Source organism: Centruroides vittatus, unplaced genomic scaffold (genome assembly GCF_030686945.1).
Source record: "Centruroides vittatus isolate TY-2023 unplaced genomic scaffold, ASM3068694v2 contig_400, whole genome shotgun sequence".
In the NCBI taxonomy this organism is placed as follows: domain Eukaryota; kingdom Metazoa; phylum Arthropoda; class Arachnida; order Scorpiones; family Buthidae; genus Centruroides; species Centruroides vittatus.
In genome coordinates this window covers 4528403-4547152 of record NW_027122215.1, presented here as the reverse complement: position 1 = coordinate 4547152, position 18750 = coordinate 4528403, and the positions used below count along the sequence as shown (strand labels likewise).

The following is an 18750-nucleotide window of genomic DNA, read 5'->3' as shown; positions in this document are numbered from 1 at the left end:
TGTTGAGGGCATTGCAGTAGCCATGCTTGGGCCGGTGCTGCTTTCGCCACCGGTAACCAAGGGAGACTGTGACCTATTTTTCGAACGTGAGCCTCTGCCTAACCCACGAACGCGGACCTTGTTAACCCGGGCGACGTCCGAGCCGGTATCACACTTTGATCTAGTTATTACCATGATGAATATCTCCACAGAATGTGGGCGTGGTCACTCTTAGCTTCATTTCTCCCCATAGACCTTACTGGCATGGGTGTCCCTACCAGGAGCTTATGCTCCAGCCTGCATTGCCCTATGGATCAGTAAAATTACTGGGCTCTCCCACCACGACCAGGTGGTGACCACGGGAGAGTTATATATTATTATTATTATTATTATTATTATTATTATTATTATTATATGGATCAAGAAACTTCAAACATCACATTAATATTAATCTTCCAAATTTAGTTCTTAAATATCTTGACAAAACTCAAATGAAATTTGAAGACCTACTTTTGAAAGATTTACAATATAAATAAATAATTCAAAATTACATTATAACAATTAAATAATGTAATTATGTACTTTACTACAAAGTTTATAGCACTTATGATTGATTTAAAGTTTATACTAATTATTTATTGTGACATCACCACAATGCTGGGCTGCAATTTTTAATCATATTTTAAATTTATTTAATTTAAAATATATACTCTCCACCTCAAATTAGCAGTGACTTGCCCCTGTACATCATACTTTTCCTGTTAGATAATAACCAGCAGGACTTTATTTCTAACTCCTTTCAGGGAGAAATTTTTGAATTGAAGTAATGTGACTTCTGATTTGCATCGGAAGTTTGTAAATAGTTAATCACAGTCTCCTTCCCATAAGCTTTCCATATCTGGTCTCAGATTTCATTTAACTCCATTCTTGATATTAAGGAAAGACGGAGGATAGACAGACAGGCAACAGTGGGAATTTATAGGTCTACAATTTTTTCAAATTGCAGCCCAATAAAATTATTTAATTTACTTTCATAATTAAAATTTAAAATAAAAGAAATTAATTAAAATATACAAAACATTCTATTTTTTTCTTCTGAGCAATATTTAATACTAAAAGTTTATCTTTATAATCAATCATTCAAACTATAGAAAATATAGCAAATATTAAATTTTAAATAAATTAATAGTAATCTAAAACATAAGTATGTTTCATTACAATATTGATATATTTCTCATTAAATATATTAAAAAAATTATCTTTTAAAACAACACAAAAAATTGAAAATCTAATGTTATCAACTGAGAAATAATCTACTTTCACTATAGTAAATAAATATTAATTTACTTCTGTATATCTTTGTAATTCTTGCAAAAGAGCAGGGTATTTTTCAATTCTTCGAAATGGCCGACTAAGACCAGTTGTTAAAACTAATATGCCAGGAGATGTAGCTCCTTTATCTTCCATGAATTTGTTCAAAGTTTCCCTACATATATTCATTAAATTATTTTACAGAAAAAACATTAATAAAATATCTGTCTTTTACATTGTACATAAAAAATATTTACCTATGTTTTTCAATGACTGATGCAGCTTTTGGATGATTTGAGCAATACAATAAATGAACTTTCTTTATTTGTGGAGCAAACTGCATAAAAACACCGCCAATTTTTTGTTCTCTAGAAGGTCTCCTTAAATAATTTTATAAAATTTAATAATAAATTATATTTAATCAAGTATAAAATTTTTAATTAACATGAAACTTAAAATCATCTTACTGTTCCACTTCTTCTAATGCAGTAAGAAACATCTTATGGCATTCTAATATTTCCTCTAAATTTCCACATAATGTCATGTATTCCTGTCATTAATCTAGAGAAATTATATTTGATAAGTAAGACCTCATAAAAAAATTATGATATTAAATAAAATGTATTCAATGTATTGTGTATTTTGATGGTAAATATATTTACCATCAAAATACACAATTCTTTAAAGAAAATAAACTTGATAATATTGAAACAAAATTCTAAACTAGAAGAACTTTGATAATCTTACGTTTTTTCCTGATGAAGATTAGAAAGGTAAGTCTGAATCAAATTTTCAATTTCATGAACATGAGTTCCTTCTGTTCCTAAAATATCCTTAAAAACCTGTTGATAAATATTTAAAAACATCAACATGTGAATTTATTTTTCAAATATTTTAATAATACTATTAACATTTTATTTTCAAAATTTATGTTATATCAATTAAAAATTTTAAAACAAATACAAATATCAAAATAGAGAATGTTGACTTTAATTAAAGTGTGGCCAAAATATAAGTCTAGACAAAACATAGCATAAAGAAATCAAGCTCTAAATATTTTGTATAATTCAATTTAAATAAAAACCATACATCTATATTGTAATAATACAATTAAATGAATGCATATTTTAGAAATTTAACAAAACTCTTTTGCTTTGTTTATAATAATATGGAATAAAATTTAAAATATCTCAAAACTGAGAAAAGTTTTCATAACATAAACCAATAGCTAAAGAATTTCACATTTGTTATTTAATAATTCCATTTTATATTTCATTATAAAATTTATAAGTAATTTTGTTTCATGGATATAACATTTTATTATCTAACTATTTTCTACTAACAGCATGACATATGGATCAGACTTCATAAGACAATAAAAAAAAACTATTAAAGGCATTACAATCATTGTCCTTATTTATGTACTTATAAATAATTTATTTAAGATTATACAATGCTCCCAAAAGCATCACACAATTTTCAATCTTGATTCTTTATATTATACTGTTATGAATAGCTTTAGTGATTGATGTTAAGCATATATCATCAGATTTGATAAAATGGAAACCCAGGTTTTTGATTAATATTGTGTATTAGTAATCTCAAAAATCAGAATAATCAATTTATTTAGCAATACAATATACCCAAAAATATTGCAATTTCTTTTTCAATAGTTATTTAGACATAATAAGGAATTAAATTATCTTTTTGAATAGTCTTACACTTATAAAATTGATTTTCTTACAGATTAAATATTACTATTATTCAGATTTGTAACAATTGTTAGACTCAACTTACAATAAAACTTTTTCAATGAATTTTTTTAATTATTATATCATTATTAAAATTTAAAGTTTTTATTTTTTTACAATCTTGTAAATAGTTATATGATTTACAGATTTATAAAAACATAGACGAAAATATCTTATTGAAAATAATTTTACTTTCAATGTAATATCTTCCACTATATTAATATAAATTTTCCTTCCAGAGCTTCACTTTATTGTTTTTGTGAATAACAATGTAAATTATTTATTACATTCATTACATATTTACAATTATTTATTAAATAATTGTAAATATGTGGACACTTTATCTCAGATGAAATGAAGTGTTTAGTTTTCTAGAAACATTCTGAAAAATGGTGAAATATTTAAATTATAAATATGAAATTTTTAAAAAATAAGTGCTTTTCGTTGTTTTTTTTAATCCTTCTCTTACAACAAAATTGGTATAATCACATACATTTTAAATATAAAAATGAAACTGCAGATGTACAATGTTGTTTCATTTGCTTTGTTTTTACCCATCATATCTGACTACAGGTATCCCACATATAACATGGTAGTTAGGTTCTGAAAAAGTGCCATGTTATGCAAATGCCTGCCATATGAAACAAAGAACTAGGGTTAGGTTCCAAAAGTTAGCAAAAATGTACTATTCTTTTTTGCAATTAAGTAGTAAATATTATAATTATTAAATTTAATAAGAGATTGTGCCTAACTCCTACCTCTCATACTAAATTACTTAATAGTTAATCATTAATTATAGCACTTAATTAAGCTGATTAATTATGGCAATCATTTGGTTTATTACATGACATTATACTAAAGCTAATACCAACTCTAGTGAAACTTTGAGTAGTTTTGAATAATTTGACACCTGGTAAAAAAAAGAAAAAAATACAAAAAGACAAGAAAACTTAATTCTTAAGAAAAAAATATTTTCAAGCATGTCAATACAATTACAAAACATCAAAAAAATTACATCAATTATTCATGGCAATGTTTCTTGCTAAAACTTGACACTTAATTTTCAAATTTGTATTACATTGTGTAAATATATAAAGACTATTCAGCCATTATTGCTTCCATTTGGATCACAACTAATTCTCCTCATATTCATAAACCTTGCAAGCATATACAGTCAGCACATTTGAAATTATACACTTTCATTGCAAGCTATAGTGCAGCCACACAAAAATAATTAAGGCCAATTTGATTTAAATGCTATGAAGAAGACTATATTTTAATATTAAGTCCACAAATTCATAGATAACTTTAGCATCTTTAATGCTCTGGCCATGCATGAATTACATGTTATACCTTCCCTGGACCTATGGCTTTAGTCCAGGTTGCTTGATTAATGTTTGAATATCATCTTTTTGTATTTGTTATTTATTTTCAAAATACTGTAAACTATAAAAGTATAAAAAGCTTAAAATATTGATAAGTGAAACTAATATTTATTTATTTGATGGTAAGGAATTATTTAATTGTAATTAATATCAAATTTTAAAAATTTCTACTTGCAAATAATTAAATAAATCTGCTACTATTCATAAATAAAAAGTTGCAAAAGCTCATCAATGCCCAAACTAAGATCTACTGTATAATTTACCCTCACTTGAAAAAAGATTTAACTTTTATAAATTATACAATTCCTGATATGCATTACCTGCTTCTATTTCAAATCAAAAAACAGAATGCTTCATACACTGTGTATCATCATTGATTTGTATAATTCAGTTAAAATTTTATATATCTAACAAGAAAATTATCCATGACAAAAATCTTATGTAAAAATGTAATTATCTATAATTAGTTCAGATTAAAATATAAATCTTATATTGCACAAGTCAAAAGTTACATTTACTGTGTGTATACATTGTTAAAACATATATCTATTAGAGTTATTATTATTATTATTATTATTATTATTATTATAAAACTTTTATCTCTAGTTTTAGTGTAACAGATAAACTTTTTTCAAAAAATAAAAGGGTTAAAAATTATATTTGCTTAAAATATAATTATTATTACAACTATCAGATTCTTATAATTTAATCTTCAAAGCAACAATAACTATATTTTAAAAAAGAAATGGCAAAAGTAATAAAATTACTGGGGTGTTATTTTGTAAAACCTGAAAATAAGTTTTTTATTTTTTAAATATTAAAGACAAAGGTTAAATGATAATAATGTGTGATTTCTAATTCAGAAGTTTTAGCTTATTGTAATTAATAAAAATTATTAAAAACATTAAATTTTGAAAAAAAAAGCTAAAAATGACTTTCATGTGATTATATTTTCAAGATAGCAAAGTCAAATAAAATATCATAAATAAATATATCAAATTAATAAAAAAAATGTTTCACGAAAAATATTATAAATACATACCGTATTTCTATACATTTTCATGTTATCTAATCGATTACAGCGATTTTCCACCTGTCTGCTCACTATATTCTTACTTCCTTTTGTGGATTCTAAACAGTTTTGTAAAAAATTTTGTATGATAAATAAACTTATATTAATAAAATATTTATTTATATCAATAAAATATGTTTAAAGTTTATCAAATAAACTTTTTAAAAACTATTAAACATTACCTGGCTTAAATTCTTTTACATAATTGCTAGGAAACCATCCTGTTACACCACTCAAAGTTCCTTCCCACCATCCGCCATCTAATGCTTGAGTTACAGTAATTATATCTCCTTTCTTAAAACAAAGCTAAAAAATAAATAAATTATTTTAAAAGTTTAAAATGAAAAAAATTGGTTATAAAATAACAATACATTACTTATAAAAATATAGGAGGAGGAAAAGTGTAATACATTTTCCTTTTAAATACTCAATATGAATTCTTAAAATTGAAAATAATAAAAATTTATTATACATTTATGAATCCTATATTTATAAAAAAAAAATTATCTTATAAAAAAACACAAATAACTATCATAATTTATGAATAAATTATATCATCCTAAATAAATGTTTATTTAAAATATGTCATAAATATTATAACTATTAGCTAATGATCAGATAATTCTTTAATAAAATAAATTTGTAATGCATCTCAATATATTATCTCCAAACTCTTACTGCATCTTATTTGCACTGTCCCTTTCTCTCAGCTACTTACAAATGCTATAGTGTAAACAAAAAAATATTCTTTTTTTATAACTGCTTTTCTTTATTCATTTCATCAATAAACCTTTTATATTATTGTTTTTGAATAATTTAATTTATTATCTCAATAAAAAAATTCTTCTTTGTTGCAATAAATTTTTATATTGATTTAAAATTCTGAATATTGTTTTTTTTATATATATATATTAACTAATATTCAAAATAAGATATCATTAATGTAATATGACAAAAAAATTGTAATAATTAAAATAAAAATGTACGCGATGTATTTGTGAAATAATATGTGTAAATTAAAAAATCAAAAAGTATTGTTATGAAAAAAACAAAAAAAAAACAACATAAATGTAAACCCCTTGTAACAGGGAAAATAATTCCCAATGGATAATAATAAATGATGATGATGATGATATTGTTTTTATATAATCAATAAAATTGTTAGTTAAAAGAAAATTAAAAATAAGAAATATAATTCATAATTTTAATAAAGAGTAGGAATTTTTCTAAAGTTTTTATTAAAAAAACTGCAGAATAATCTTTCATACCAGAATATTTTTACTCGTGACTCTGCTGACTGACATTGATCAAACTGTTGGGGTAGAAGGTCCGTCGGTAAAGGTCATACCTCACACACTCAATGATCAGTTATATACAGTTTATTTACAAATATTTACAAAGATATACACTATGTAATAGCATTACGTACACTACAGTATCGAAGCTGTGATGCAGCACGTCGACTTAGCTGGCCTGGGAACACGAGTCACTCTTCCGGAGATGGCTTAACCTCGTGGCCGTCCGTCTCTACAACAACCTTTCTCCAGAGGACTTTCCAAGAGGAGAACACTCTCTCTATCCGCCTCAAAGGTCTGCCTGTTGTTAGAGACCGCCACGTACCAGGTCCCTCGCCCTTTCTCCTCGCTTTTTTGCCACCCTTCCAATTTAAGGGATTCTGGCACTGCTTCCTGCGACCAATCACTTCCTTCCCCTTCTTAGAGCCTTCCAAGACGTCCGCCCTATCCCCCGCCGACGTAGCTCACATTTGCGTCCGTGCTTTATTTATTCTTGTTTTCTCAAGCTGGCCGGCACGTGGCCAACACATTGTCCCTTAAGTGGAGACGCTACACCTTTGATTCTTCCGGCCGTTTATGGCCCCGACCCCAGGTGGGAGCAATTACCTCAGTCGGGCGGTTTCTTTGACACAGGCCACCAAAGGCGACCTTATACAATAATCTTTCATACCAGTATATTATTTTTATAAAGTGACTACTGCATGAGCCTGACATTGATCAAACTTTTGAGGGGGTAAGAATTGGTGAGGTTAGGTTAGGAGAGGGTGATAAAAACAATAATGTTAGTAACTAAAATGTACATTTATTGACCATATTTACAATAATGAAACAGCAAAAAACAAAAAAGTTGGTTGGGGTGAAGACCCCCACAGTATTTTTCTAGGGTGTCAAAGACTATTCATGCCAAATTTGGTGCAGATTTGTTGAATGATATAGAAGCCTTTATCTTGTATACAAACAAGAATTTGTATTCCTACTTTTATATATATATAAATAATATTAACTAATTCTATTAATTTTATACAATCTAATGTAACTGGAACATCAATAACTGAAAACTTCTGCTGTCATCATTATTTCTGCATTTATTAATTTTCCAATAGAAAATATACTGATCTAATTTAAATATTAGTTGGAGATGTGCCAAAGTGTAACTGACTTCTCCATATAACATGGTTTCAATATTTTTATTTTAAAATATGTTTACAAAAACTATACATTTACAATGAAAATAAAATCATTACTAATCTATCATTATTTTAAAAAAATAAAAATTACTAGCAATACTTAAATAATGGAATTCAATTACTATAGACATGATCTACATTCCTCAAAAGTGAAATTGTAATACCAGGAGGGGATATGCATAGCCACATGCACATTGCAGAACCATTAAAGGTGACCCTCATGGTACTCACCTTTTGCCCAACATGGAAGACAACTATGTGCATCAACAAACCAAGGTCTCACAGCTCCAGGATATGCTCTCATTCCCCAGCTATTAACTGGTGGTATTCATCTCACTGTTGTCTCTGAGGCATTTTCTAGACTTCTTTGAAAGTTTGGCTGTCACAAACCATCACTGATAGCATTTACAGCCTGAGCCAGCTGTTGGACTTTAAAGCCTGAAACTGGGTACCACATTATCCAAATATGTACACAAACTTAATCATTTACATATCTCTGTCACACACACCGATCCAGCAATGTGCATGTGGCTTTGCACATTCCTTCATGATGTTGCAATTTCACTTTTGATGAATGTGTTTACAGTCCTGTCACAGGTCAACCAACTATTCACCTCAAGTATTATATTAATAAGCCTTATACACTGTATAAATAATATTGATATTTTATGACTTATATAAGTACTTTATATATCAGGGGTGGGCAAGCAAGAGTTCAGTGGGAGCCAAAATGTAGGTTTTACAAAATGCATGGGAGCTGCAGTTCTGTACCGTCGTGGCGGATAGTATGGTAAGGCGCGCGATTTTATTATATAATATAAATATAAAATATAAAACAAATATTGAATTTTTTTAATAAACATATTTTCACAAAATTACAAAAATAAAGTTGTAAAAATAATAATAAAAAACAGAAATTAACACTTTCAGCAAGAGCCGCATGTAACTCTAAAAGAACCGCATGCGGCTCTCGGAGCCACATTTGCCCATGTCTGTTATATATATTTATGTAGTCATAATAAGAGAGCCCTGCAAACATTGAGTTAATCCATGCTCAAATGATTGGTGGATACCATTTGTTTATTTTATTTTATATCATCAGCCTTTTTCAATATTTCTCCAGCCTGTTTAATCAATATCCCTTCTTTTCCACACTTCTAGCAATATATATATAATATTTACAGCAACATTTCTCTACATTTTATAACAATATCTCAATATAACAATATAATATATACTATAATATACAGTAAAGACTCGTAAATCGGAACCCCGGTAATCGGAATCGCTGGTAATCAGCACGATTTTCAGTCGGACTGTGTCGTGCTGAATCGAACGTTTTTGATACTAAATTTACTTCTAAAGTATAATTTTCATGTTTTTATATTCTTCAATATATTTATTTTGTTTGTACAAAATGCAGAAATAATTTTTAACGATATGATAGCCTCGATTATTATTATAAAAATTTTCGTTAGGCTTAAAATCGACGAAAATTCAACACGAAGCGACACGCAATGGAGAAAAATTTGAACATCGGACAGGTTAATATATTTTTTCGTACATAATCCGTAATCGAAACAAATCCCTAATCTGAACAACCCCAGTCCCCAATTGATTCCGATTTTCGGTTCACTACTGTACTATAATAACAATAACTAATATAACAATAATAAATAAGTGTTAATATTTAAAAATTCTGAGGATTCATAAACTTATTTATAAAATTGTTTTATTAATGAAAATGAATTGAGAAGTATATCAGATATATGGCTTTTGCTAAATTCTTATTTAGATAAACTATTAAGTTTTTATTTTGTTTTCATCACAGGTACTGTGCAATAAATCAGAATTATTAAAGATAGTGTAAAAAAAAAAAAAACTGATAACCCTAATAAGAAATTGATAACTTAAAAAGTAAAAAACAAAAGTATTAATTATAATTAAAAAGTCCCAATTAAAAATATTCAGTATATTAGTTTAATTTACTAAAAATTATTTTTATTACTTATTCAAAATCAAGTACCATAAATATCAATTAAAGAAAGTCAATTAAAATGAATGTTATCATAAAATTTCTAGAGTGATTTCAAAATCACTTAAATACAACTTTACAATAGATGTCAACTTATTTGAAATAAATTCAAAGTACAGTCAAACCTGTTTTTATGCGGGGGATAGGGACCGCATTAAAAAAAACGCATTAAAAAAAATCTCACGAAACTTCATGAATGGCTGTAAATAATAGTTTTCGCGACACAATTAAAAAATATTTTTTTATGCGGTCAACAGGGACCGCATAAAAAAAGTCTCACATAGAAAATAACTCAAAACCGTACGAAATAGAATTTATTGACAACAGATGTCAGCACTTGACTGCATCGTCTGGTCTATCGTCTGTTTTACATATTTTTGTCCAGGTGGTGTTTTGTTGACTTAAAAAGTAAATTATTTCATTTTTCGCATATTCATGCAATAATATTACTATAATAAGTGCATTTATGCTATAATAAGTTTATTTAGCTATAATAAGTCAACGTAAGACATGACGAATCGCACGAGACTAGTCGCCAACTATACCGCACAAATTAAAAATTCGCATTAAAAAAATCGCACAAATAAAAATCGCACATAAAAAGAGCGCATAAAAACAGGTTTGACTGTATATAAAAGAAGCAGGGACACATCAAATTTGTGAGATGTAAATATTCTAAAATTTAGGAATAAGTTTTAGAATATTTACTTAATTAATAAGTTTTAAAACATTTCTTTATTATAATGTTCTAAAACATTTAAAACATAAGTTATAAAAATATATCACTATTCACAAAAAACTGTTCAATATATATATTATTCCACACAAATATAGACAAGGTTTTAGCATCACAAAATAAAACAAAAGCAGATTCAGATGCTATCTTAAAGAATAAAAACTTTATACGTAAGGGATTTTAATTCAGTTAGGTACATTCAAGTAACTTTGAGATAACTGAAGGCAAAAATGAAATATCTTTTACTGTCATAGAGTAAAATGCATTAATACTTTCTTACCTATGGTTGAGCCTTGTTTGTCAAGGTATTTTTCTATAAAAGATGAATGAATGTCTCATTCATGCACAGTTTTACCTGTTATTCTATAGAGCTGGATGACTTAGACTGATCCATAGTCAATGTAGGAAGTACATTTAATGAAAATACTATCATTTCCACTACTAAGGAGTGCACATTGTATAGTATTTTAATATTTTGTAAAATGGTTGGAGAAAGAAAATTATCAGTCAATAAAGCTTTAGATTTTATAAATGGTAATCCTAGATCAAAAATAAACAAACAGAAATACCAAAATAAGTGCTAAATAACATGTTTAAAGCTCTTTTTTTTTATCTTAGTAGGTGTGAGTGATACATATCAGATTTTTTTCAAATTTAAAAAAAGGACATCTTATTATAATATTTTAAAACATTTCTTTTTAATAGTTATTCTATTAATTGTTTGATGTTAATAAAAGTACAAAGCAACAAATCCCAAAATATTATGACATAAACATTCATCTTCAGTTGGGTCAATATTATATAATATTGTATCCAACTGAAGAAGGACGAATATATATGTCCAAAATGCATATTGGGAGTCAATAAAAATAAACTGATAAAACAGTCACCTTAAAGTCATTTGTGGTTATGATGTTTGGTTTTGAGGTATATTAATAACCAATAGAAAATTAGCTTCCTAATGTATTAACTCCTATGTCATTAGTAGCCACTTCATTCAGCTAAACTCTTGCCCTATATTATTTATAAGAATAAGGAAAGAAGTTCAAAGTTTCTCAAAATTTCAAAAGTTATATGAAAACATTGCAGATCTCACAATAATGTAACAGCAACAAAACTAATGAGTATCGAGTGAATATTCAAATAAAAACTTTGTAATCAATCATTTAAAATGTATAAAATTATAATTTAAATGACTTACCTCATCATTGTTAGTACCCTTGAAACTATGAACAGTTTTCACTAAATGTGCTCCAGTCTCACCTAACATGTTACTTCATTAATTTTAATTTTATTTAATTATACATTATCTTTTAGAACCACCATTATGAGGGAATTGATGAAATTATTGTACAAATGTTATCTGGATAAAAATAAAAAACAATAAAAAAAAACATTAATTTAAAAACTTTATTTTACAAATTTTTTTAATATACATATTTTTAATGTTGAACAAATTATATTTTAATTTTTAAAAAATTCATAAGTAATTTTTAATGCAACATATCTTAAACTTTAATTTCATTTAATTTTAAATATTCAAAAATATTTTTTTATATTTAATATGACCATTTTATCTTAAAATTCAATCTCTATGGGAATTATAGCAGCTAAATTTCGGTACTGCATACGAAAATTAACAACTAACTAACGTTTTCGATCGCCTCCGCGATCTTCGTCAGGTTTTATCGACGGTTTTGAAAAAGAATGCAAAAGGAATTATTTCAAAATTCAAACGATCGAATCTCTCCCGCGTGCAATAATTGCGAATGATCTAACAAGCAATTAATCTCCCTGATACCATCATACAAATGTCTCTGTCCATCCATACAGGAATACTACACTATCCTGAGATGCTACCAATGCGGGTGCATTTCGGATACATACCGCCACGCATATGATAATACGTTGCCATCCTTGAAATTAATACATTTCCCCGATTTTGACGCCTTGTAAATCTCAAGGGTCTCCAAGGCCCTGATGCGGTCCGTGTCGAATGACGTTTTAACGAGGCTGGTTTTATCAAAATCCGCCTTTATCTCGGGGTCGGTGGCGTACGTCGACAGGGCGGTGGTGTGTCTTTTTTTGGCAACGTCATATTTGTGTTCCGAGATCCTTCTTTGAACGGACCTCTTGGTAGACCCGATGTATATTAGGTCCCTTTGGGACCTGTGATCCCTTATCGGGACACTATATACCCCTGGTGCTCTTAGAAAATCCGGTTTATCTTTGGCGTTCCTGAGTAGCGAATAGATCGATTGGGTTCTTGAGTACGCCAACTTGGTGCCCTTCTTCCGCGCTATTTCCTTGTATATGTCCTGCATACCTCTGTTGTACTGGACCACCGTGCGCCGGTTCGGCCCCGAATTGGACCTATCCCGTGTCACCGAAGCGCCAAGTGCCGTGTTTGTATTACGGAAGTTACGCGCTAATCTACGGATGAGGTCGCGTTTATAACCATGGTTAGCGGCTATGTCTTCTATGTGTCGCAGCTCTGTGAGCGTGTCCTCCCATTTAGAATTATGAGTGTACGCCCTCCTAACTAACGCCCTGAACGCCGCAATCTTATATGGATACGGGTCTTCAGACCCAGCAGGTATGTACATAGGTAGGTAGTCGGGCTTGTAATACACCCGCGTTTCAATACTGTTTACCTTGAGTTGAATGGCGACGTCTAAAAAGTGCACATCGGTGCCCGATAGTTGATCTAGTTTAAGCGTTAGCCCATACGGGTTGTCGTTAACACTGCGCAGAAAATCATGGACGTTCGGCTTGTTCTTCCATATGACCATCACGTCATCCACATACCTACGATATAAAATAATATCGTGTGTAAACCTGTGAATGACATCTCTCTCTAACTGCCGTAAAACCAACTCACACAGGTCGCCCGAAATTGGGCTCCCCATGGGGACCCCCCTTTTCTGTAAATACGTGGCGTTGTCGAACCTAAACAGCGAATTGTAGCACACCAGGTGTGCGAGCTCAAGTACGTGTTTGCGGTGTGCTGGTAGGCTATACTTGGTTAGTAGGACGTCCCTAAGGGCGCAAAAGCAAGGTTGGAGTTTAATGGAAGGATATAGAGCCTGAAAATCCAATACCGTGATGTGAGTGTTCTCTGTAACCTGTGTACGCTTCAATTCATCGACCAACTCTCTGGAGTTCTTCACTGTTAAGGGATAATCTTGGAGATGTCCGGCCAATATGCGGTGCAACTCGGTTTCTAGCAACTTCGTAGGGGCTCTAGCCTTATCCAAAATAGGTCTGAGCGCAGGCGTAGGCTTGTGCGTTTTCGCGAAAGCGAAAAGCCTGGGTGTATCCGGCGACGCCACCACCGCCCTGCTTAATCCCTGCGCCTTCGCCAAGGGTGTGCCCGCGAATCGCACAACCCGTGCATGCAACTTGTCTACGTAGTTATCCGCGACCTGCTCACTGTCCGTATCCACGATGTATTGCATCAACATAGCTTTATATGTCTCTTCCTTGAGTAGACTATAAAGCTATGTTGATGCAATACATCGTGGATACGGACAGTGAGCAGGTCGCGGATAACTACGTAGACAAGTTGCATGCACGGGTTGTGCGATTCACGGGCACACCCTTGGCGAAGGCGCAGGGATTAAGCAGGGCGGTGGTGGCGTCGCCGGATACACCCAGGCTTTTCGCTTTCGCGAAAACGCACAAGCCTACGCCTGCGCTCAGACCTATTTTGGATAAGGCTAGAGCCCCTACGAAGTTGCTAGAAACCGAGTTGCACCGCATATTGGCCGGACATCTCCAAGATTATCCCTTAACAGTGAAGAACTCCAGAGAGTTGGTCGATGAATTGAAGCGTACACAGGTTACAGAGAACACTCACATCACGGTATTGGATTTTCAGGCTCTATATCCTTCCATTAAACTCCAACCTTGCTTTTGCGCCCTTAGGGACGTCCTACTAACCAAGTATAGCCTACCAGCACACCGCAAACACGTACTTGAGCTCGCACACCTGGTGTGCTACAATTCGCTGTTTAGGTTCGACAACGCCACGTATTTACAGAAAAGGGGGGTCCCCATGGGGAGCCCAATTTCGGGCGACCTGTGTGAGTTGGTTTTACGGCAGTTAGAGAGAGATGTCATTCACAGGTTTACACACGATATTATTTTATATCGTAGGTATGTGGATGACGTGATGGTCATATGGAAGAACAAGCCGAACGTCCATGATTTTCTGCGCAGTGTTAACGACAACCCGTATGGGCTAACGCTTAAACTAGATCAACTATCGGGCACCGATGTGCACTTTTTAGACGTCGCCATTCAACTCAAGGTAAACAGTATTGAAACGCGGGTGTATTACAAGCCCGACTACCTACCTATGTACATACCTGCTGGGTCTGAAGACCCGTATCCATATAAGATTGCGGCGTTCAGGGCGTTAGTTAGGAGGGCGTACACTCATAATTCTAAATGGGAGGACACGCTCACAGAGCTGCGACACATAGAAGACATAGCCGCTAACCATGGTTATAAACGTGACCTCGTCCGTAGATTAGCGCGTAACTTCCGTAATACAAACACGGCACTTGGCGCTTCGGTGACACGGGATAGGTCCAATTCGGGGCCGAACCGGCGCACGGTGGTCCAGTACAACAGAGGTATGCAGGACATATACAAGGAAATAGCGCGGAAGAAGGGCACCAAGTTGGCGTACTCAAGAACCCAATCGATCTATTCGCTACTCAGGAACGCCAAAGATAAACCGGATTTTCTAAGAGCACCAGGGGTATATAGTGTCCCGATAAGGGATCACAGGTCCCAAAGGGACCTAATATACATCGGGTCTACCAAGAGGTCCGTTCAAAGAAGGATCTCGGAACACAAATATGACGTTGCCAAAAAAAGACACACCACCGCCCTGTCGACGTACGCCACCGACCCCGAGATAAAGGCGGATTTTGATAAAACCAGCCTCGTTAAAACGTCATTCGACACGGACCGCATCAGGGCCTTGGAGACCCTTGAGATTTACAAGGCGTCAAAATCGGGGAAATGTATTAATTTCAAGGATGGCAACGTATTATCATATGCGTGGCGGTATGTATCCGAAATGCACCCGCATTGGTAGCATCTCAGGATAGTGTAGTATTCCTGTATGGATGGACAGAGACATTTGTATGATGGTATCAGGGAGATTAATTGCTTGTTAGATCATTCGCAATTATTGCACGCGGGAGAGATTCGATCGTTTGAATTTTGAAATAATTCCTTTTGCATTCTTTTTCAAAACCGTCGATAAAACCTGACGAAGATCGCGGAGGCGATCGAAAACGTTAGTTGTTAATTTTCGTATGCAGTACCGAAATTTAAAAGGCTTAGGAAGTGATATTGGATATTGGAGTAACGGTATGAGGATTGTTTATCTTAAAAGTTCAATCTCTATGGGAATTATCAGCACTATAAATTAAGTAAACAATTTAGAATAATTAAAATTTTATTAAAAATATTTAATTATCAGTTTGCAAAAGATTAAAAAGTAATATCAAATTGTAACTTTGAAAAAATAAAAAAATCTCATTAATATGATATTTTTAATTTTAGTTAATACATTATTTTAAAGACAGCTAAACTTATTTTACAATAGTTTGAACATGCATATTTAAGAATAGAAAAAGAAACAACAACAACTGAATATTACAATTTCATTTTTTTACATGATTTTCAGTTATTGTTAACACAAAATCAAAGAAAAAAACTTCATAGATTATTTCCACTACTATTAATTAAATTAATATTAAATAATTTAGAAAATTCTGGAAGAAAAGAATCAGCCTAGGGTAGGATTGAGATGTTTATATATGTAGATTATTTCCATTTTGTTATGTAGAATGTTTTTCAAAATTTTATGTTCTAAAACTCTATAATAAATTTGTTTTTCTTTATATAATTTACGTTAATTTATTTCAATCAAATTTTCGGGGATGGTCCATGCAGATATGTTGAGCCCCATTCCTTACCTCCATATTGTGAGCCTTGTCAAACCCTTAATAGGCTTGCTAAAAAAAAGGTTCTCTTAGCATCCACAGGGCAGAAAGATTTATAAATAAGCAAATAAATGAGAGTGTACAAGTAATTATTATTTTCACTTTAAATATAATGATGTTCTAAAAATAACATTTAGAGAATATCATATTTCTGTACATAATCTATTTTTTGCTCATGTAATCATCTTTTCTAATACATCTAATATCTATAACCAGAAATTCATCTTTTTTGTATAATTTCTTTTATTAAATTAGACTTCTAAACATATTAATTGAAAGAAACAGTTCTGATAAAAAAAAATCTTCAACAACCATATTGTCTGTATCTGTAAACAATACAAACAATGTAATTATATTTATATTTCGTCAAATTTATACATCCATGGTGTACTTTTAATGATTTTTAATAAACTTCATAAAAATTAATTCAATCAACAATAATTAACATTGATTAGTTAGTTTGTTTATTAAGTTACATGCAATGGCAATGCAACACTTGGGCAATCTGCCTAGAGGGGATGCCTTCCAGGAGGTCTTTTTAAGGGTAACTGGCCCCTATTCAGGCATTACAGACGTGGAGAAAACTCGGAAAACTCCACATGGCCAACCCATCCTGGCCAGGCGTGACCGAACTCCCAGTGTTCAGGGAACGAAACTGCTTGGCCATTGGTGGGCTCATTGATTAGTTAACTGTCTAATAATGGGAAAAACATTCTAATTTTCTGATATACTAACCGAATTTCTATCACAAAAATAAAAATTTTACAGACACTATATTGTTTGACATTTTCTAATGCACATTTCCATAGATAAATTTTCTTCTTACATTATATAAAATATTAAGTTTTATATAAATCCAGTTTAAACTTTTTCGAGCAATTTGTATTGTATTTACATTTGAAGAGCTTCCACAAATTATATATTAATGGAATTTTTCTCCAAATAAACAAGCTGTAATTCTTCTCAAATCAAAGACACACAACATTATTAACTTCACGTAATTCTTCACAATGTACGCTTATAAACTTGATCATAAAATCTCATCTCAAGCATCAACAAACTTAAACAATAGAACAAAAAAAAAGAGATGCTGCTGATAAAACATTGTTCACTTTAAAGATAAACAAAAATATTAATACTAATATAACACACATACATCAATTAGAATAATAGCATTCATACCTTTAATTAAAACATGGGATATTTGAAAGTAATTACTTTTAAATCATTTGCTTATGTAGATTTATAAATACATAAACAAATACAATATACCAACATATATATAACCAACTAATAATAACTTCTACAAGATATTTTTTTATATAGACAGACAGAAACACAAGATATTCAAATTTTCTAGTGTTTTTTTTCTATGAAACTGTACTTTATATAAAAGTTGTATTTAGTGTCTTTAAACAGTAACTATAACACTTAATTTATAATTTATTCTAGAAGAAATATGCGCGAAAGAAAAAGAATATGTCAGACAGGCAGACAACAGACAGACAATATGTAAATAATAAGACGTATTATTCGACGTGGAAGATCTAGTTTACATTCTTTAAATTGTTATGGCATAAACCAAATAACAAAGAAAAAAAAATTGATAGAATTTACATCAATGTAAACATATGACAAAATATATAATAAAATGACAATCAAAATTTATATTCTCAATTGTAAATTCGTTGAATTTTATATATCAAAACAGTTATCCATAATTACATACAATAATCGTACAAACAGCTTTATTAATTAATTAAGCTAACTAATATAATTTAACTTAACAACCGCTACTTCGTATCAGCTTTTATAATTAAAGCACTAAACTCACCTCCGCCATTTTTATGTGGATTCATTGACAGATACGACCTCTACTTTTTTTTCGTAGTACTTATTTCTGCGTTGATTTTAAAATAAAAATTGATTTAAAAAATTAATATTGTAAAAAATTTAATATTTACATTAACAAA

At 30.8% G+C, this 18750-nt stretch overlaps 2 protein-coding genes across 2 annotated transcripts; both read right to left on the bottom strand.

The window, feature by feature from the left end:
* Positions 1-1296: 1296 nt before the first annotated feature.
* On the bottom strand, positions 1297-1836 carry LOC136976515 (rho guanine nucleotide exchange factor 7-like). Its single transcript, XM_067271819.1, has 3 exons — positions 1758-1836; positions 1548-1670; positions 1297-1465 (listed from the first exon to the last, which is right to left on the bottom strand). The coding sequence occupies exons 1-3, from the start codon at positions 1832-1834 to the stop codon at positions 1318-1320; spliced, it is 348 nt and encodes a 115-aa protein (XP_067127920.1). The 5' UTR covers positions 1835-1836; the 3' UTR covers positions 1297-1317.
* A 191-nt stretch (positions 1837-2027) lies between these two features.
* Positions 2028-18677, bottom strand: LOC136976514 (rho guanine nucleotide exchange factor 6-like). The gene is made up of 5 exons (XM_067271818.1): positions 18612-18677; positions 11953-12114; positions 5681-5804; positions 5469-5557; positions 2028-2132 (listed from the first exon to the last, which is right to left on the bottom strand). Exons 2-5 carry the CDS (start codon positions 12019-12021, stop codon positions 2034-2036), a joined length of 381 nt encoding a protein of 126 aa, XP_067127919.1. The 5' UTR covers positions 12022-12114; positions 18612-18677; the 3' UTR covers positions 2028-2033.
* Positions 18678-18750: the final 73 nt, after the last annotated feature.

Bases quoted from the DNA above. Each gene is read 5' to 3' on its own strand.
- LOC136976515 (XM_067271819.1), bottom strand. From the start codon at position 1,834: ATGACATTATGTGGAAATTTAGAGGAAATATTAGAATGCCATAAGATG. The intron at 1,671-1,757 runs GTAAGATGATTT...AAATTATTTAAG, and splicing joins GCATTAGAAGAAGTGGAACA to GAGACCTTCTAGAGAACAAA. The intron at 1,466-1,547 runs GTAAATATTTTT...GAATATATGTAG, and splicing joins TCAGTCATTGAAAAACATAG to GGAAACTTTGAACAAATTCA.
- LOC136976514 (XM_067271818.1), bottom strand. From the start codon at position 12,021: ATGTTAGGTGAGACTGGAGCACATTTAGTGAAAACTGTTCATAGTTTC. The intron at 5,805-11,952 runs GTAAGTCATTTA...TTTATTTTTTAG, and splicing joins AGGGTACTAACAATGATGAG to CTTTGTTTTAAGAAAGGAGA. The intron at 5,558-5,680 runs GTAATGTTTAAT...AAAACTGTTTAG, and splicing joins TGTAAAAGAATTTAAGCCAG to AATCCACAAAAGGAAGTAAG.